The sequence below is a fragment of the Eschscholzia californica genome, unplaced genomic scaffold (genome assembly GCF_041429995.1).
Source record: "Eschscholzia californica isolate CP2 unplaced genomic scaffold, dmEscCali1.0.p SCAF_1, whole genome shotgun sequence".
Lineage (NCBI taxonomy): Eukaryota > Viridiplantae > Streptophyta > Magnoliopsida > Ranunculales > Papaveraceae > Eschscholzia > Eschscholzia californica.
The window spans coordinates 55,180,418-55,200,446 of NW_028238198.1; the positions used below are offsets into that span (position 1 = coordinate 55,180,418).

Genomic DNA, 20,029 nt, shown 5'->3' on the forward strand with positions numbered 1-20,029 from the left:
AGCTATTTTATTCATGTAGTTATAATACATGGCACCAAAAAAATACAAATCTGGGAATTTAAAAAGGCAAGAGAAAAAAAAAAGAAAAATTGATTCAATCACAAAGAGGAGCTCTTGATAAATTCATTATAAGAGAACAACAACCAATTTCGACTGAAGAGGCAGTAGCTGAGCAAAATAATGAAGAATCAACTGAAGTTCGCGTTGAAGACGTAAGTAATGGTGATCATAATATGGTTCACGAGGGGAGTTCCGAAAACGTGGATGTTGATGAAGAGTTTGACGGTGGTATTCCTAATCATGATTTGAATGAGTCAGTTGACGAACCAACTGATGAAATTCCAAATAATATTTATGATCCGAAAATTTGGGACTGTCTTGCTGGAAAATGGAGAGATCTATTAGTTGAAAAAGGTCCAATTAGAGACTTATCACTAAAGAAAGGTCCTAAGGATAAGGCAAATAGATGTTTTTTGTCAAAATTTTACACTAGACAATTACCAAATGGAGAAAAACATGATAGAATTTGGCTAGTGTACTCAAAAGATGTCGATAAAGTTTTCTGCTTTTGTTGCAAATTGTTCAAGAAAAAACTCTCAAAAAATCAGTTAGCAAATGATGGTTACAGAGACTGGAGACATCTTAGTGAGAGGCTTAAAGAACATGAGCTTAGCAGTGACCATATATCTAACATGGCCACCTGGATTGGATTGGATTGCAGCTTCGATTTCAAAATAAGCATACCATTGATCAAGCTATACAAGACTCAATTCAAAAAGAAAAAGATCATTGGAGATTCTTATTGCAAAGGTTGATTTCAATAGTAAAATATCTTTCGAAGTATAATCTCGCATTTCGTGGAAGCAACCACAAGATTGGTCAAGAATGCAACGGAAATTTTGTGGGTCTTGTTGAGATGTTGGCAGAACATGATCCATTGATGAAAGAACATCTTCGTCGAATTCAAGACAATGAAATTCGACATCATTATCTTAGTAATCGTATTCAAAACGAATTGATTCAATTATTATCTTCTAAAGTTAGAGATGCGATTCTTAAAAAGGTGAGAGAAGCAAAATATTATTCCGTTATACTTGATTGCACTCCTGATGTCAATCACCAAGAACAAATGACTTTGGTTTTGAGGTGTGTTGATATGTCTGGAAGTCCTGTGAAAATAGAAGAATACTTTGTACAATTTTTGATTGTCAATGATACAACTGGATCAGGACTCTTTGAAGAGTTACAAACAACATTAAAGACTTTAGATCTCAAGATTGATGATGTGCGAGGTCAAGGATATGACAATGGATCAAATATGAAAGGGTGCAAACAAGGTGTACAAAGAAGACTTCTAGATATAAATCCACGAGCATTCTATACTGCATGTGGTTGTCATAGTCTGAACTTAACTCTCTGTGACATAGCTAATTGTCATGGTAAAGCGAAAGACTTATTCGGAGTAGTGCAACGAATTTATTCTTTGTTCGCGAATTCTACAAAGCGTTGGCAAATTTTAAAAGATAATTTGAAAGGTGTTACTCTGAAATCATTGTCGACTACACGTTGGAAGAGTCGTGTTGATAGTATTAAGGCAATCATAACGCAACCTCTACAAATTAGAGAAGCTTTACTTCAACTTGCAGAAAGTGACACTGAACCTAAAATAAGTAGTGAGGCAAGATCAATAGCAAGATTTGAATTTGATAATTTTGAATTTTTACTAAGTCTAACAATTTGGTACAACTTGTTGGTAGCGGTTAATAAGGTAAGTAAACGTTTGCAGACGAAGGACATACATATTGACGTTGCTATAGAGTTAATAAAAGGTTTGATTGATTATCTGAAGAAGTATAGAGAAACTGGATTTGAAGAAGCCATGACTGATGCTAAGAGAATGACTATTGAAATGCAAGTTGACCCAGTTTTTCCTGAGAGACGTGAAATTCGTCGAAAAAGACATTTTGACGAGACTGGTGATGGATCATCACAATTAGTTCCACCATCAGGTGAAGAAAATTTTAGAGTTCATTATTTCATCTTATTAGTAGATCAAGCTATTGGTTCATTAGAGAGAAGATTCGAACAATATCAAGTATATGAGAAAAATTTCGGCTTTTTGTTGAGACCGAAAAAGTTAAGTGAGTATGGTGTTGAAGAATTAAAATCTTGTTGTCATAATCTTTCAAATAATTTGAAGAAAGAAGAACATTTTGATGTTGAACCAGACGACTTGTTTGTGGAGTTGAAACTCTTGCAAACTATTTTGCCAGGAGAGATTACAAAAGCTACTGATGTATTAGATTTTTTGAAGAAGATGAATTGTTTTCCAGCTAGTAGTATTGCTTACAGAATTTTATTGACTATACCAGTCACAGTTGCATCAGCAGAAAGGAGTTTCTCAAAGTTAAAGCTCTTAAAATCATACTTGAGATCAAGCATGTCGCAAGATAGACTAAATGGATTAGCTTTGCTCAGCATTGAAAGTGGGTTCTTAGACAAGATTGATTACGAAGATTTAATTGATGATTTTGCTTCAAAAAATGCAAGGAGAACAAATTTCAATTAACATTTTTTTGCTTCAAATACTTTTTAAATACATTCTGAGTTGATAAATAAACGATCAATTATCTTTATAGTCAAATTATTTTGAACTGTTATCATTTTGTGTGTAATTTTTTTTATATTTTGATTATACGAAGGGCCCAAATTAAATTTTTGCACTAGGCCCCCAAATTCTCAGGCACGGCCCTGCGACTTATGTACGCTCAAGCTTGGTAACTGTCGATGGCTTTTGGAGGGGCTCGTGGAGCCTTCGCCAAGAACAAAATCTTATACCTGTGTGAGGTGTCTACAGCGGAGACTATATCGGTAACTGTTAGGGCTCGGGGAGTCACAACCTTGAATCTTGATTAAAAGTAAAAGATGTTGAAACTTTGTAGAAATGATGATAGATTAATAATTTGTAAATCATTTTTTTTTGTGGAAAGCTATCATTAAAGAAAGTAGAAATAAAAGGAAGAGTACTATGGGATACTTAGGATTAAGTCCTTATGTATAGAAGAATTTGTGACTCTATTATCTAGGTTTTGTGACTCTATTATCTAGGTTTTGACCTATTTTATTATACTTTCTATTACGGTACAAAAATTCTAGTCGAGTAAATGTTCTGCTTAATTCTTCTACTTTCACTACGGTCCGCTTAAGATATCCAATGGGTGTTGGGTTTTTTCCTCTTAAAGATGATGTATGATGCTTGGTTGTCTCCTATGATTGTTTGATTTATGATAAAGTTTCGCCCATTGGATTTTTCCAAGATTGCCTTGACTTCTCCTTCTTCATTGTTTCTTGCTCTAGATAATTGCGATTTGGTCTTGATAATTCTTAAATTGTAGTTTTGAATAACTAAACCGATACCCAATTTGCTTTTTCTACTTTGAAGGTCGCATCAACATTGATTTTGTAATAACTAAAAGAGAGAGAGGGTGACCACTTATCTTGATTTGGTCAATCACACTAATAGATCTTTGAGATATGTGTAAATTTGTTGTTCGGCAGTAATATAATAAAAGAGTAAATTGGGAGAAGATGTGGTTTAAATGAAAACATAGTTTTGTATCTATAGAACTAATGTATTTCAATACTTTTTAGATCCCGTCAAATTGGATAAGTTGGACTGGCACGTTCTATGGCGCATAACATTTTGATCCTGGAACTACATGTACCGTGTTGTGTTGCATACCTAGCACGATCCGGTCCTTATTGTTCTATGCGTGGAAATCTATTTTTGGTCAGGCCTGGTATCCTGAAATTTCAGACAACACACGACTCTACCAAGCACAAACCATGTCAATGTGTCAAATACGTCGACCGAGCCGGTTGCCCACCACAACCCACATGTAATTAGCTTACATTTGTCGTACAAATTAAATAGGATGATGAGACGTTTTTCCTTGTCATCATCTGCATCTGCATCTGCTAATGGGTCGCAACAGTCAAAGGGGAAAGTGAGTGTGCTTATGTTAGGAGAAGATAGGGGAAAGTGAGTGTGCTTATGTTAGGTGAAGATTGATAGGTACACTTTTATTAATAAGATTCGTGACTTTGGATAGCCTAACTCTAGACCAAGGGGCGGGTTATATCAAGTTGTTCAAAGAACTAAAAAACACCTCAATAACAAAAGAAAATACGTAGGGTTGAAAATGATTAGACTGAAATGTTATTTTTTTTTCCTCATGGTTTATATCTGGCTCGTCAAATCCAAATCCTAATCCAAATCGTCTTCGTCATTGTTTAAATCTGGCTCGTCAAGAAAGTAAAACAAAAACGGAGTCGGTTCAAATCTCGAATCAGGAAAAAAAACAAAAAAACAAATCCACTAGCACAAGTCTTAACTTCCAACTAATTTGTTCAAAAAAAATTTTTAATTGCAGAAAGACTCAACCTAAACAGACTGGCTGATCCAACACCTTTAATCAATCAGAGCCCATAAATATCATGTATAAATCACAATACCAAGATAGTGACAGTAAACCACAAATGTAGCAAAAACCAAAAGAAAACAAAGGTTTAAAATTTTAAATCTTTTCTCAAGCTTATATTTTCTTCTGCAAATATGGAGTTCATTTCCCCGAACAAATTGTTGTTCACATTCGAAAGAAGCAAATGCACTAAAATCCACCCCTTAAAGCAAGCACTAGATGAAGAACAGAACCACCTTCAATGTTATATTCTTTAGCAGTTTTATCGTCTGCAAGTTGCTTTCCGGCATAGATAAGCCTGCAATATAAAGTAGTTAAGTTTCTATCAATAATGATCATATATATATTTTCAGCTTTTAATTTATCATAATCATTATAGTAGATAACAGTATAATGAGCTTCATTCATCCACCAATGCATCTAAATAGAAAGATAGGAGTATTGCTTCTACTTTATCTCTCTGTGTCATGAGACTAAACTAAGCTAATCAAAACAAGGTAAAACTCGTCTAGTCAGTCGTAGTGATAACTCCACGAGGTAAATACCTTATAATGTAGTGAAAGGCTCAATATTTAGGATACTAGCATATGCCAAGCTCCAAAGAGTGAAGAAGCTCAGTTGGAAACAACTCCCATGTTACTATAAGTCATGCTTGAATAACAGAAGTATAGTCAGACCTAATTGTTTTTACTCTCAATATTTGAGACAACAGAGGCTTACTATTGACACTGTGAACATAGTAACTGTACATCATAAAAGAAGTGGTCATAAGGAGAAGAAAAAATCACCAGGTATTTTTGGAGTGTTGTAGGTTGAAATATCCGTTGATCTATTAGCCCATACTAAGAAGGGGAGGAGGCGAAGCAGGGAACAGGTTTTTTCTACAATAAAGATCTCTAATGGTTTTGGCATCAGATACCACTCTAATCTAAGTATGTACAGATACGGTAATAGAAGCAAGTCAACAATGAAGTTCTTCACTTCTAAAAATGAAAAAAGGTGACCCAACAAAAAATAAAAGATATATGACAAAGGTGCATAAATCGTCACAGAATAAATTAGTGCATACATTTACAACTGCGGGAGTGTGTTGGAGAGAGAGAGAACAATAAACAAATTATATATCGATTTTTTTAACGATCAAAACATGCTCTTGCCTTCTAATGTTTGTGTGAGTTTGTTTACTAATTTAAATTCTGAAGTGAAAAGAAACACATACCTTTGTTGCACTGGAGGGATTCCTTCCTTTTCCTCAACCCGCTCCTTGATCCTATCAATGGTGTCCGTTGGTTCAATATCAATCTCTATTTCTTTACCAGTAAGTGTCTTCACTTTGATCATAGTCCCACCCCTAAGCCTTAATACCAAGTGAAGGGTCGACTCTTTCTGGATGTTGTAATCTGCAAGAGTACGTCCATCTTCCAGTTGTTTACCAGCAAATATAAGCCGTTGCTGATCCGGGGGAATACCTTCCTTGTCCTGTTCAAATATTTCAATATCAGTTACCTCATACTTCCACTAAACAAAGGACGATACTGGTGTCTCATGTTGATTAATGATGCGCCTTACATGATACATATATGACATATAACATACTGATACTCCACAGGGAAGAAATTGGAAGTAGAGATATGAAATTGGAGAGGGATTGTGAAGCCCCACTTCTGTTGGGTGGTAATGTATGTCTTTCTCCACTTCGGAGACTAGTGTTTGAATATCACATGATCCAGAAAAATTAAAGGAGAGAAGAGAATATAAGAGACAGCAAGGAAGAACCCAAAGCTAACAAAACCTAGCTAAAAACTCCCAACTTGGAACAAATTCGTGGATTAAATCCCTTTTAGTACACATACTGCAAACAGCGAAAACAGGATTGATTTCATGCAATGTTTAAACAGGGTTTTAACGTCTCAATGCGGTTTTCTTTGACAATGTGATACGGTGCCTCAAGGCGGTAGAGAGGCGTAGCTTCAAGTACATCTATTTTAATTCAGGTACAGTATTTTATTCTATTGTTTGTACTACTATAGAGAATTAACTTTTTCTTAGTAAAGTGAAAGGATATGAATGCTTTTGGTCACTTCTACCCTTTTGACTACCTATAGAAGTTAAAAATAAAATAAAAGAAGTTACAACAAAACCGAGCCGTAAGTTTTGATGCGGTAGACCCATTCCTTGCCTCAAGGCGTATGCTTACGCATCTATGCGCATCTTATGGGCCTTTTTAACCATTGATTTCACGTATTACACAGATTTTAAAGATAAAAAACGGATGCAGGAGAGCATATATGGTTCATCTTTGTCAGAAAATACAGATTAGCATATAGGGTTAATGCGGATTGTTTGTTCCAAGTACAGATTGTTAGAGCGCATACTCCTAACTCTGTTTGAAAATCATCTTGCAAGGAAAGGTTTGCCCAAGGCTTAGCTACTTCCGCAAATTCTAATGCCAGTCAATATGAGATAATACTAATAAAGAATGGTATATGTAGAACTCAACTTATAGTGAATCGCCTCTAAAGATTACTATTGTTTAACGAAACCTAATGACTGAAATCCCCAATTCAGGAACGATTCTTACTAACTGATTTAGAGGGGTACCGATTTACTTCCTATGTTTAATAATTAAAGATAAAACCCTAGAACCAAAATAATTAACACCAAAAGCGGAATTAACTAGCTTTAAAGGAAGAACGAAAATCAAGATTACCAAATTTATGAGCAATCCTATCGAAAACCCTAGCAAACAAAGTGAAGAGGCAACACAGAATTAGAAGGGAAGAGATAGTCTACCTGAATCTTAGCCTTTACATTGTCGATGGTATCGCTGGTCTCAACTTCAAGGGTAATGGTTTTACCAGTTAGGGTTTTAACGAAGATCTGCATGTTGATTGTTGGAATTCGACCTCGCAATCCACAGAGGAGAGAGAGTCTAGAGAGGCAGAGAATTCACTTACTGACGCTGAATAACCTTATAAGGAATCAATGAGGGATATTGCACCGCCACGAGATTGCGCCATACATAATCTTCTCCAATGAAGAAAGGCCCTGACTTAGGGGAATAAAAACAATTTTCCACGGAATAAAGATTTTAGTCAATAAATATTGTGGGCCAGCGCTTTGGAGAAAGCTAAGAGCAGCTCCAACGTGCATGGGGCTGGGGCTCCCAATTTGAATTTGGGAGCCCCAGACTCCCCCCTCCAACCCGGGAGCCCCAAGCTCCCAGGCTCCCAAATGGGAGCCCGGGCTGGGGGCACCCAGCCCCAATAATCTTCCCGTTGGGAACTCCCAACGGCTAGTTGGGAGCTCCCAACGGGAATATTGGGGTGGATCCCCTTTAAAAGGGGATCCACCCCAATTTTTCTTCATATTCTCCTTCTCTCTCTCTATTTTATCTCTCTCTCTATCTATTTCATATTTTCATCTCCTCTCTCTCTCTATCAATTTCTCCTCCATTAATTTTTTTTTTCAATGGATCCAAATGCCAATTTACATAATTTAGGCTATGTGGAAATGTTGAACTCCGATTTCAATTATGTCGATGAAGTTAATTTATCCAATGATGGGATCGAAGAAAGGGTCGAAGAAAGTCTTGATTGTAATGAAACACCAATGTCGTCGGTTTCTAGTAAGCGTTATACTATTGATGATGATATTGTGCTCGTTCATGCTTATTTGCATATTGCCACCGATGCGATTATTGGTAATGATCAAATTCCCCCCAATTTTTTGGAAAATTCAAATTCCCCCCAAAATTTTAAGATTTGAAATTCAAATTCCCCCCCATTTTTTTAAAAATTTGAAATTTAATATATTAGAACCAAAATTTAAAACACAACCCTCACACACATACACCACACATGTGCATATTTTGGATTTAGGAGCCCCTCTTGGGAGCCCAACGTTGGAGTTGCTCTAAGCCCCGGGGCTCCCAAAATTCAGGGGCTCCCAAAATTGGGAGCCCGAGCCCCACGTTGGAGTTGCTCTAAATAGTCTTTAAAGTTTTGGGTGGAAACAAAAAAAAAATAGATTTTTTTATTTCCCACAAACAACCAAATCCTTTCAGCTTCTTCCTTTCTCCGGCGACTCCACCATCTCCGACGACTACACCATCTCCGGCGAATTTTTTTTTTTTATTCTCCATCTCCGGCGAAAGGGAGGAGCCCCTTCGCCGGAGGTCTGGTTTGAAGAACAAACCAGACCAGATTTGGTTTGTTCTTCAAACCAGATCTCGTCTGGTTTGTTCTTCAGCCAGACGAGCTCCGGCGAAGGGGCTCCTCCCCTTCGCCGGAGACATTAAGAAGAAAGAGAGGGAGAAGAGATAGAAGAAAGAGAAAGAGAAGAGAGAGAAGAAGATGAAGTCGCTGGCAACATCCGGCCGGCGACTTTTTTCCAGTGACATTAAAGGGGTGTTTGGTTTAACTTTTTTTTGTTTTCCACCGTCTTCCCCGGAAACTGTAATGCTTTCCCCAAAACAGTGGCCATATTGTGACTCGTGGACATATTTTTTTATTCAAATTGACTTGATTAAATGCTGCCACCTAATCTTCACATCTTCTCTCTCCCCTATCTCCCTCTTTCTCTTTCTTATTGCTCTCTCCCTTCCACTATTTCGCACCACTTCTTTCTTGTTCTCTTATTCAATCCCTGTTAGTAGTGGCGTATCCAGAATTTACATTCACAGGGTCTATAAAAATACTCCATCTATTCTAACACTTACAACTATACAAATTTATGCAAATAATAAACCGGTCCTTTTAAGATTTTAAAAATTCTTAGTAAGTAGTTATAGATTTATCAAAAATAGTATTTGTTTGTGTTTTTTAAGAAATCGAAAGCGGTAATCAGTAGAAGAAATTTATAGATCACGAAAAATAATACAAAGGTACATTACGAATTATGTTTACAATAAGCACGCCTGATAAAGTGTCTAAAGCCTAATAAGTTACTTTATCTGTACCATAGTTCAATAAATCCTGAATTTGCCATGGGTTTAGGATTAGTTTCAATATATTTATGAAATTGTCTTTCGAAAGTTAAAAATTCAGCTATAAATATATCCTAAAATTTGCTATGAAAATTCGGCAAAATATATAAAAGAATAACCTTAAAACCAACTACAAAAAAGCTGATTTGGGGGAATAGACCTTGGCCCAAACATAAGCTCCAAGTAATATGCCAAAGATTAAGTTTTGTTACTATAAGAAAAACAAATAACAGACTACCTATGTTTATTATTGTTTCCAACACAATCTATATAAAAAACAGAAGAAACAAACGTTGACACGGACAAACATACTTTTGTAATAAAAGATATTGTCTGGAAGTCCTTCCCAAATTTAAAATATAGTCCTTCTTAGAAATAAAATAACTCATTTAAGAAAATTAACCGTGTCTTTTTTAAAAATAAAATAACTAATTTAAAAGAATAAACAAAAGAAATTGCAAAAGTTAAAAGAAGGAAATTAAAATCTCTCTCTCTCTCTCTCAATAAAAATGTGTCCTTGTAAATAAAATAGTTAGTTTAAGAAAAAGAAAAAAAATTGAAAGGATTAAAAAAAGAAAATTGAAATTTCTCTCTCTCTCTCTCTATCTCAATAAAATAAGGGTTATTTCCCTAATGGCCCCCAACTTTGTGACCAGCTTCCCGCCTGGCCCCCTACTTTACGAAAAATACCCATATGGCCCCCTTCCGTTATAACACCGTCACTCTCTCTCCTCCATCATGTTTTCTCTCTCTGCCAAGTCATGCCACATCATCTGTTACGCCACCTCATCACCTTCTCCGGCGAGAGTCGCCGGGCGGCCAATTTCCGGCCGGCGACTTCAAACCTAAAAAAAAAAAAAATTCTCTCTTCCTCTCTCTCTTTAAAAAAAAAAATTTTCTTTCTTCTCTCTCTCTAGAACTGTTAGATCTAGAGAGAAGATTCATCACGAACAGATCTCTGTTCTCTGTTCGTGATGAATCTTTTCTCTCTCTCTCTCTAGATCTAACAGCTCTAGAGAGAAAGAGAAGAAAGAAAAAAAATATATATTTTAGAGAGAGTGAGAGGAAGAGAGGAAAATTTTTTTTTTTTTAGGTTTAAAGTCGCCGGCCGGCCGGCGACTCTCGCCGGAGAAGGTGATGAGGTGGCGTAACAGATGATGTGGCATGACTTGGCAGAGAGAGAAAACATAATGGAGGAGAGAGAGTGACGGTGTTATAACGGAAGGGGCACATATGGGTATTTTTCGTAAAGTAGGGGGTCAGGCGAGAAGCTGGTCACAAAGTTGGGGGCCATTAGGGAAATAACCCATAAAATAACTAATTTAAGAAAAAAAGAAACAAAAGAAAAATTCGTCAAATTTAATTTATATTGTTCGTGTCCTATTGCACGGGATATATCTTAGTTAGCATTAAAATGGGAAAAGTCATATTCAAACTAAAAACCTATATGCTAGTAAGATGGCACTTTACCGACTAAGACAACATCCCCTATTGTTTAGATTAGTAACTCCCATTTACTTAACTGAGTCAAGTATTTTATCTATTTATTTATTTAACATCATATATTTAAGGGAGATTTTATAGGGCCCTCTCATTTTTGTTAAAAGGCCCCCCTCAATGATAATTTAGCAAGTAAAATGCTTCATGGGGAGGCCTTTTAACAAAATTGGGGAGGCCTTATAAAACTTCCCAATATTTAATTAGAGAAGTCGAAGGGGGTCTATTTATTTATTTATTTATTTAACATCATATATTTAATTACAAAAGTTGATCTCTCTATTGCTCTCACTATCTATGCCACCCGATCACTTACGCTTTCTCTCTCAATCTCTCATTGTTTCTCAATCGATCTCTCATTGTTTCTCTCCCTCTTTCACACAGACACTGTTTCGGCAAAGGAAAAGGTTCCTTTCGTCGAAACCTGACATCGAGGAGGGTTTCTACCCTCCTCGAGGATTTCGTGGCCACGAACTCTGTGATTTTCACAAAGAGATCTATACATACCGAGAGAGAGAGAGAGAGAGAGAGAGAGAGAGGGAGAGAGGCAGAAAGAGACTCCAAGAGAGATATAGATACTGAGAAAGAGATATGTCTACAACGAGAGAAATAATGAAAGTGGTCTACAGTGAAAAAGAGACAGAGAGATCTAGGGTGAGAACGATAGAGAGATAGTCAGTGACAGAGAGAAAGAGAAAGAACGTAAGCAACAAGAAAGAGGGTAACAGTGAGTTAGAGAGGAAAGAGATAGGGTAACAGTGAGTTACAGAGGAAAGAGAAGAGGTGGCAATAGTGGTCGGAATAGTGGTGGTCGGAATGGTGTTGGTGGGAAGTTGTTGTGGTGAATGTGATAACGAGGATGAAGATTAGTGGACAATGATTGATCAAGTGAGTTTTTGGACTAAAATAAAATATATCCCCGACGATATACGAAAAACATGGATTCCCTAGAGAATTTATTTTCCAGAGATTATACTTTATTCCCCAAAGTCGCGTCCTTAAGAAATTAGGATCGAATTTAACTATGGGTCTGTTTCATACGTCGTTTGATACGTATCCGGTTTAACAGTTTGGTTGGACCCTTTTATCCAAAAGAATGTGTGAAAATGGTCTCAAAATTTTTACCACTTTTTCGATGGAAAACTCCATTTCATACTCGCTCTTGCCAGATTTTCCGCTCTCTCTGACTATAAGGGTATTTTGGTAAATTTATCTTTCACCCTTTCTCTTTTTCTTCGACACAAATTATTGTCCAGGCTGGTTCTACTTTCTCATTCTAAAATTCTCCTTCTCTCTTGATTCACCATACACAATCCTTTTTGCCCTTAACATCATCATAATCCTACAAAAATAAAACATTTTTCTGATCTGATTTTGAACATGTCAAACGCTAATGAAGCATAATTGTTAGATATATATAGTTCTGACATGATTTTCTTCTATATGGATTTGGAGATTTTGTGCTTGTGGAATTAAGGTTTTATATAAGCAGAATCGTGCATAATGGTTTGTGGATTCTTGGATGTTTGTGTCTGTAGACTTAAGATTTTATTTAAGCAGTGAAGAAAGTCCTTGCAAGTGGTAAAATCCAATAGTTACTTAATTATTTAAGACTCGTCCTCAATATTTGAGAACATAGTTAGCTATTTGGTTTGCGACAAAAAAAAAAAAAAAAAAAAAGATACTAGCTATTTGGATATAGGAATGAAGCACTTCAGATAATGTTATGGATACTTTATGATGATAGATGAAATTTAGGGCCGTAGTTGAGATGTTGGGGGCCAAGTGTGGAACTTAAGTTGGATCCCTTCATAAACAAATGGAAGAAAATGCATTCAAAATAGCAAAAAAAAATCAAAATAATTCAAGTATAAGACAATAATAAATTGTTTATTAATCAAATCACAATGTATTTTTAAAAGGTAAGCAACAAAATTGCACTTGAAATTTTCTCCTTTTGTATTTTGAAGCGAAAACATTCTTTTGTTCCTCTATTGCTTGTAAAATAAATACAAGTATAACAAAATTTTATGTCAAAAAAAAGACTACCACTAATAATAAATTGAATTAAGTTAAACATCATTCTTTCATTAATGTTAACGATTACCCTGAAAACTTGGGGGACATTATTTTTTCATAATGGATGTGCAAGAGCATGTCCAAAAATGTAAACATACCAATATGTCCAAAAATGTAATATCAAGAACAAACCTTATTTTCATGCTTTTTAGCTCACATCGTAATATGATTTTACATACTTTTATGAACTTTCATTATTGTTGATGAATATAGAGTTCTATTGATATATGTGAAACTAATAATTCTACACATTTTTGGAACAAATAATGATAGACATTTTTAAAAGTAATTGTGTAATTGGATATATGTAAATGCTTATTGACATAACACAGTGGACTTCACAACACATTATGAACCGAAACAAAATCATTTAAACACAGTGCAATATGAAAGTTTATTTACAAAAAATTGAGTGCCAGCAAATCATTAATGGGTAGGACAGATCATAGTCTTTTAAGTATGAAAAATATAAACAAAATTAAAAATACATCAGAAACAAATGCATAGTAATACATACCCGGTAATTTTATAAAACAATGTGAAGGGCTGATAAAGAATAATATATCAGTCATTATTTGTTATACAAAAAATGACAATTCATAAAACATGTTAAACAAAAGAACAAACCCCGTACAAACCATAGAAATATGTTTCATTTCTAAGATCGTTGTTACTAATGATTGACGAGACACGGCGTTTGAGGTGTTAGAGAGAAAACAATTAGATTTTTCCAGATAGTGCATGTCAAACAAATTATGTGCAAAGTCTAAAAGATAATGATAGTGTAAACGTTCAAATTATGTATTAAACTAAAACTTGTCTTGTGCCAGAACAAAACCCATCCGACTTACCAGGGTTGCTGTCAGTAATATACATTAACGTCCTCATGCCTCCCTCGAATTCAAACTTCGATGAAAAGATAACTCAACTTTAGGATAAAAAAGTAGACAACGACCAGCACAGATCCTTTACTTTTTTTTATGTTGAGAGACAGATCCTTTACTTAGATCATATCTTTTTTATTTTTGAAAATGTTCCTGTTTCAGAGAAATAGGTGCTCTGAGTTCCACTCCCAAGCTGATTTGAATGAGTCTGTGGATTCGAAAGTTCAATTCCCTGCAATTTGTATAGTAAAATTGAATAAGTTCAAGTTGAAAGAGAGAACATCAAGGAAAATGTCTAAGAAAATATGGTGCACTAAATACATAATTCAAGAACCTAATTTCATAGTTTAAATGTAGAAACTACTACGATTCAGGAAAAGAATCATACTAAAAACTTCTCAAGGTTCTCTCACAAAAACAATCGGACTACATGATATAATCGAGTAGGACATGAGAGATACGACAGACTCTTATACTAGATTTTCAGATGTAACTGGATGGCATAAAGAGATAAGGAAATTGGGAAGAAGACCAAGGTCTTGGTTAAAGAACATGCCAATATTTTTTTAGGCTAAGGCTCCCAGTGCAAACTGGCAAAGCCCCGCAAGCGCGGGCAGACAATGCGCCTTGCACAACATGAACAAACTTGCACAAACCATAACTAGGGAGCTGACCCCTAAAATAACTTTCATAAGGAGGTTTGGCCTATTTTCCGAATGGGAAAAGGAAACCATAGGGCCAGAGACTCACTTGTACGGGTGTAAATGCCAGACTTGAAGTCAATCCCGAGGTAAAGCCACTGCTTCCAAACTGCTTCTCCTTGACCTTGAACCTGAAAGTCAAAAATGTCAGACTCCAGAACAATGTTATATTGGTAGAAATAGCTTGATCAGCAAACATTAAGCAGAAGCTTGTTATTGAAGGGATTAATGTAAGTACTTTTTAGCAACTTTTGCAGCAAGATTGCTCTGACCAACTGATACTCGCAGCTTGCCGTTTCCAGCTTGGCCAAGCATACCATAGCCTTCACCCAGTCCATCCCCTAAAATCAAGAACACAGAACACAAGTCGGAAAATAACATTAAGCACTCATGAGTCTCACGAACTGAAGCTTAAATGATCATCAAAAGTTTGTAAAACTCAATTACTTCATAAAATTTAAAGTACAAAATTTCCCTCCACATCTAAGTATTTCCCTAACCTGAAGATTGAGAGCATTCAAAAAACAGAAAGTTGCGGAATGAAAATGTGCAGAGGTGGCTGTTTCATGTTTCCGTGTATATCAGATGATTGCGAAAAGAGTTTGTTAAACAGAAGGACGCAAATTTCTATTCCAATTTACACCTCATTCTCTACTAGAGTCTTTTCAAAAATAAACTAATCCTAGGAAAACATAGAAAATAAACTGTAAGTCATTTTTATAACAAGTATGCCTTCACCTCATGACAGTTAACTAGTCTATAATGTATACTTTTGATACTTCAACTAAAGCATAAATGGATTTACCTCCACACACGAAAATGTTTATATACATTGAAATAATTACGAGCAATTAAATTTCTATGCTTAATCTCTTTTTCGTTATAATTTACTATATTATACCATAGTAGCTGGTTTCCTTGCATTAAGAATTTAGGACAAGGACATGTCATAACAATTCCAATCCAGTATGCAGTTTGAATGAGGTAAGTACTTAAAAAGCCTGTTTCTCAGGAATAGAGGTTAAACAAAATGAGGGCTAGATGGAAAGGACTTTTCATTACTAAGATCGGTAGTCATAAAAAGGTAAACATGTGGAACAACTTTTATGCCTCCATGACGAGAGAAGAAAAGAAAATGGAACCAAACTAGAGGAAGAAACAAAAACAGAAAATGCCTCTTCAGTCAGAGAAGAGGTTACTAAAAGAACTAACCTAAGGAGCTCTCTTCAGGTATTCCAAACTGCATCCTATTGGCTAGCTTCCTCATGTCTGTAAGAGCATACCTAAAAGGAAAAAACCAAAGTCAGCAAAAACAAAATGGAATTCTAAAACCAAGAGAACACATACTAAGTAGAAAAAAGATGCTATTGAAACCCGAATAAAGACCACTATAATAAAAGCCCTTATTCAGGAGTCGGCCACCCTTGCCACCCCAAACATGAAACAGAAACCCTACTTCCCTTTATACAAAAGTTGGACACATTAGTAATCCTTTATAACAAAAAGTTAACAACCCTTCTCATAATAATAATTTTTTAAAATTACCAACTAGAATGATTATTAAGTGTGCTATTCTTGGATTATCTACTATTAAAGGTAATACTACTACTACAACGGGCCATGCGCTTTTTCAACGTAAACATAAACATTCAGGACAAAATACCTCTCTTTCATCTTCCGGAGACGACGGCCACCCCTCTTCTTTTTAGGCTCAGAATCTGGCACGGGAAGAGGTTTTGGCTGCTTTGCAGGAGGAGGCTCTTGCCATTTCTCAATTTTCTTGCGAATTTCTTCCCTCAAATTCCTTCCCGTCTTCCCTGTTGGATCTCCTCTTGTTGAATCTACTCGGGCTGCAAGGGTCGATTTCGCAGACAGAAGTCGGCAGGCACGCATTCTTAAAGCAGGAGGTGTGCTTTGGAAAATTTCAGTTAACTCAACATAGCCGACACGAAATTGGGAAGTCGCAGTAGAAAATCCTGCAAGATTCTTTCTCTTCGCCCCTAGAAGCTGCACATTACAAGCTGGCATCTTAGCTAATGCCGATAAACCACCAGCAGTTCCCATAAGCTTTGCAGCAACAGCACTACCAACAATAGCTGATAGATTAGGTGCAATATATCCCATCCTACTCTCTACATATTCGAGAACCTGCTTCTTTGCTATATCAAGGGCAAGAGCTCTATCACACGCATCAATTGTCTTTTTGAGATTCTCTTCAGGAAGAGGCTTTCCGCTAGTCGTTGATGCTGTAACAGATATAACCATGATGATAGCTGATGGTAGGAGGCCTTCAAGATCAACTAGAGTTAAATCCACTTCATTTCCGATCTTCTTTACAACACGGGCATAATCAATAGGGTGATGTACCAAAGATTCAAGCTCGGGAAATTTCAATCTGTAGTTGTCACGGATAAAGTTGTGTATGATAACAATCTCGTTTTCGATGTCAACTGAAAGTGCATTGCAGTCAACTATGAGTTGATATTCAGGATCATCCTCCAACACCAGGCCACCTTGCTCTGAAGCATCAGACTCCTTCTGAAGTGCATCTTCAACTTTCTGCAATTTCACAGACAATTGTCAACCATGAATGAAGAATGAAGATCAAACATAATTTGCACCACCGAACAGTGTAGATTATCACATTAGAGGGCAGATGATTGATTCATCGTTGGGAAAACAATTTACATCATCTGCCAGCATAAAAACATATTTTGGCCGAAGGGAGGAAAGAAAATAAAAGCTGAAAAATATTTAAGAATTCGAGATGCACCTTCATTATGTTAATGTACCGCTGTGACTTCTGCAACTTTGACACACTATCTAGATCATCATAATTTAAAGCCTCTATATCTGCCATGTCACCATCAATATCTTCCTCCATAACTCCTGGATCGATTGCGTCCTCGTCCTGTAAGGATATACATCTATTAACGAAGTTCAAAGACTAAGGACATCAAATTTTAAATTGAACTAGACAGACGAATATGCTGTACACGTGATAATGTAAGTTGACATATCTTAAAACAATATAACAAGGTGGCAGGTACTCACGGTAACATTGTTTTCATTGTCTGATAAATCGTCAAGATCTGCTAAGAAAGAATCACCAAGTGTAGCCTGGAAAAATAACAGAAACGATGATCCGATGAATACGATATGAGAATAACAATTGAAGCTTGTACCAGATACAACCTGAAGGATAAAAACAAAATAAGGTACAAGAAACTAACCATTGCTTATTTTCTACAGGAGCTGTAAGAAACCTGCAACAAAATAAGTATTAAACTAATATCAGAGCAACATTCATGGTAGAAAAAAAAATCTTGCCTCTTTTAACTAATAAGTGAGCCAAAAGTTACAACTTTTTTATAATTGGACCAAAATATTCTCAAACATAAATTAGATTGAAGTCATACAAGAAAATTTCAAACATATACGTAAAAATAGAATCTGACTACCCATATATCAAGAGATGTCTACTTCCCAGGAAGCAACTAATAGTAAATACGCATCTAAAAACCACGATGAAACAAGGAAACCTAACAACCCCAAAATCTAAAGTGAAAGAAAACCCTAAACCGTATAGATTAACTCTAAAAAATGTACTTTCATACGAAGCCATCAAATATCATGGGTGACCAAGAAGATCAAATATTTGTATAACCACACAAAAAGAAGAATCAGACAGCCAAATGTTGTAACCAGGGGCGGAGCTAGGATATCAACTTAGACGACGCTAAGCGTTAACTGCACGGTACCCAAATTTTTAAGCGAAAGTCACTATAAGTAGGTTTCTACCTATGATGCATGTAATACATGTAAAAGTGTTATTTAAATGTATTTTCTAGTGATAAAAATACATTCGTAAGTAAGAATCGTAATTCATAATTTATAAATCATAACCATCAGTCGACAAACGAACATTCGACGAGTTAACAAACTTTGAACTTATCTAAGATTTATAACTTACAATAAAGTAAGAACCATAATTCATAAATCATAACCGTCAATCCACAAACGAACATTCAACTCATAATCACCATTCATAAAATCATAACCATCAGATCAGACAACACATGAACATCATCGACTAATTAACAAAATCTTAATACCTAACTTATAAGAGAGTAGGAATCTTAGTTCATAATTCATAATCATCAATCGATTGAAGCCTTTAATTTGCAATTAAAACATTCAAGCGGCCTGCAAACAAACACTTAAAGGAGGAATTTCATCAAACCATCTATTCTCAAAAAGATTCATCAATTTCTTGATAAATGTCTTAAAAGGGAAACCATCACTACAAGTCTTTAATAGTCTCTACGAGTCGGAACATTTAGAGTTTAGAATCTTTTACAAATTAGATATGGAAGTGGTTAGACATCAGGTACTCACCAGCAATCTGAGTATCCCCAACGTTGAAGTATTCGAAAATTGAAAGTTCAACCAACCGAATCCTTGAGAGAGAAGTGAAGATTTAGGAGAAAACCCTAGCTGCTCGGCTCCTTGCTGTGGTTAAAATCAAACCAACCGAATCCTTGAGAGAGAAAGTTCTAAGTGAAACCCTCGCTAGAAATCCTTGAAAGAGAAAGTGGAGATTTGAACCCTAGAACTAGTTGCTCTCGTCTCCTCCTTGGTGGTGTCGAATTGAGAAGTCAGAAACTCTCGCTTTCTTTCCCGTCCCTAGAACTAGTAATGTGAAATACACAAATTACTCCTACGCTTTACAAAAGGGTGTGCTAAAGGCCCCCGGATTAGGCACAAATTGTGGGAGGCACCATGTGTAGTCCAACCGAGGGGTGGGAATGTTGCCCGCGAGCCCGAAATCGCCCATGGATACCCAAGCCCATGACAGACCACGGGCATCCGCTACCCGTTGCGGGTATCCCGCCCGCCCCGATGAAATTTGGTGGGCGGGCGCGGGTAAAACCCTTTGCCCGACCTCCCGCCCACACCCGAGTCTGATATGGCAAGCCCAATTGGTGCCTATATATACCTGCCCATTTGTGGTCCATTAGGAAGCCTAAAAGAAGAAATCAACTTCAAATCTTCAATAAGGCGGAGAGAACGTATCCCGTTAGATGAGGGATCTTTAAAATATCGCTCATCCCTAAACTTTTGCCTTTTCCACTTCTCTTTCTGTCGTTTTGGTACTCTGCTAGTGTTTCTCTTTCTTCCATTTCTTTTTCTCTAATTAATCTTTCTCTCTTTATCTCATTCCTCTATGAGTTTTTGATTATCTATACAAGATCTATAACTAAGACCAATACAAATTTGTAAACAAGATCTATTATAAAGACCAAATACAAGCACATATATATATTATAACATTAACAATCTACTGAAATATGAAAGAAGAAATGAAGTGATTCGGGTCGTTTCCCTAAACAAACAAAT

The 20,029-nt window shown here is 36.1% G+C and overlaps 2 protein-coding genes across 2 annotated transcripts; both read right to left on the bottom strand.

The window, feature by feature from the left end:
- Positions 1-4,405: 4,405 nt before the first annotated feature.
- Positions 4,406-7,558, bottom strand: LOC147567690 (ubiquitin-NEDD8-like protein RUB1). Its single transcript, XM_086654306.1, has 3 exons — positions 7,275-7,558; positions 5,701-5,960; positions 4,406-4,779 (listed from the first exon to the last, which is right to left on the bottom strand). The coding sequence occupies exons 1-3, from the start codon at positions 7,365-7,367 to the stop codon at positions 4,671-4,673; spliced, it is 462 nt and encodes a 153-aa protein (XP_086510432.1). The 5' UTR covers positions 7,368-7,558; the 3' UTR covers positions 4,406-4,670.
- A 6,266-nt stretch (positions 7,559-13,824) lies between these two features.
- EMB1220 (pre-mRNA processing ribonucleoprotein binding region-containing protein) lies at positions 13,825-19,502 on the bottom strand. Its single transcript, XM_086654307.1, has 9 exons — positions 19,028-19,502; positions 17,863-17,895; positions 17,684-17,749; positions 17,403-17,540; positions 16,293-17,188; positions 15,842-15,912; positions 14,868-14,970; positions 14,679-14,760; positions 13,825-14,160 (listed from the first exon to the last, which is right to left on the bottom strand). The coding sequence occupies exons 2-9, from the start codon at positions 17,863-17,865 to the stop codon at positions 14,053-14,055; spliced, it is 1,467 nt and encodes a 488-aa protein (XP_086510433.1). The 5' UTR covers positions 17,866-17,895; positions 19,028-19,502; the 3' UTR covers positions 13,825-14,052.
- Between the last annotated feature and the right edge of the window lie 527 nt (positions 19,503-20,029).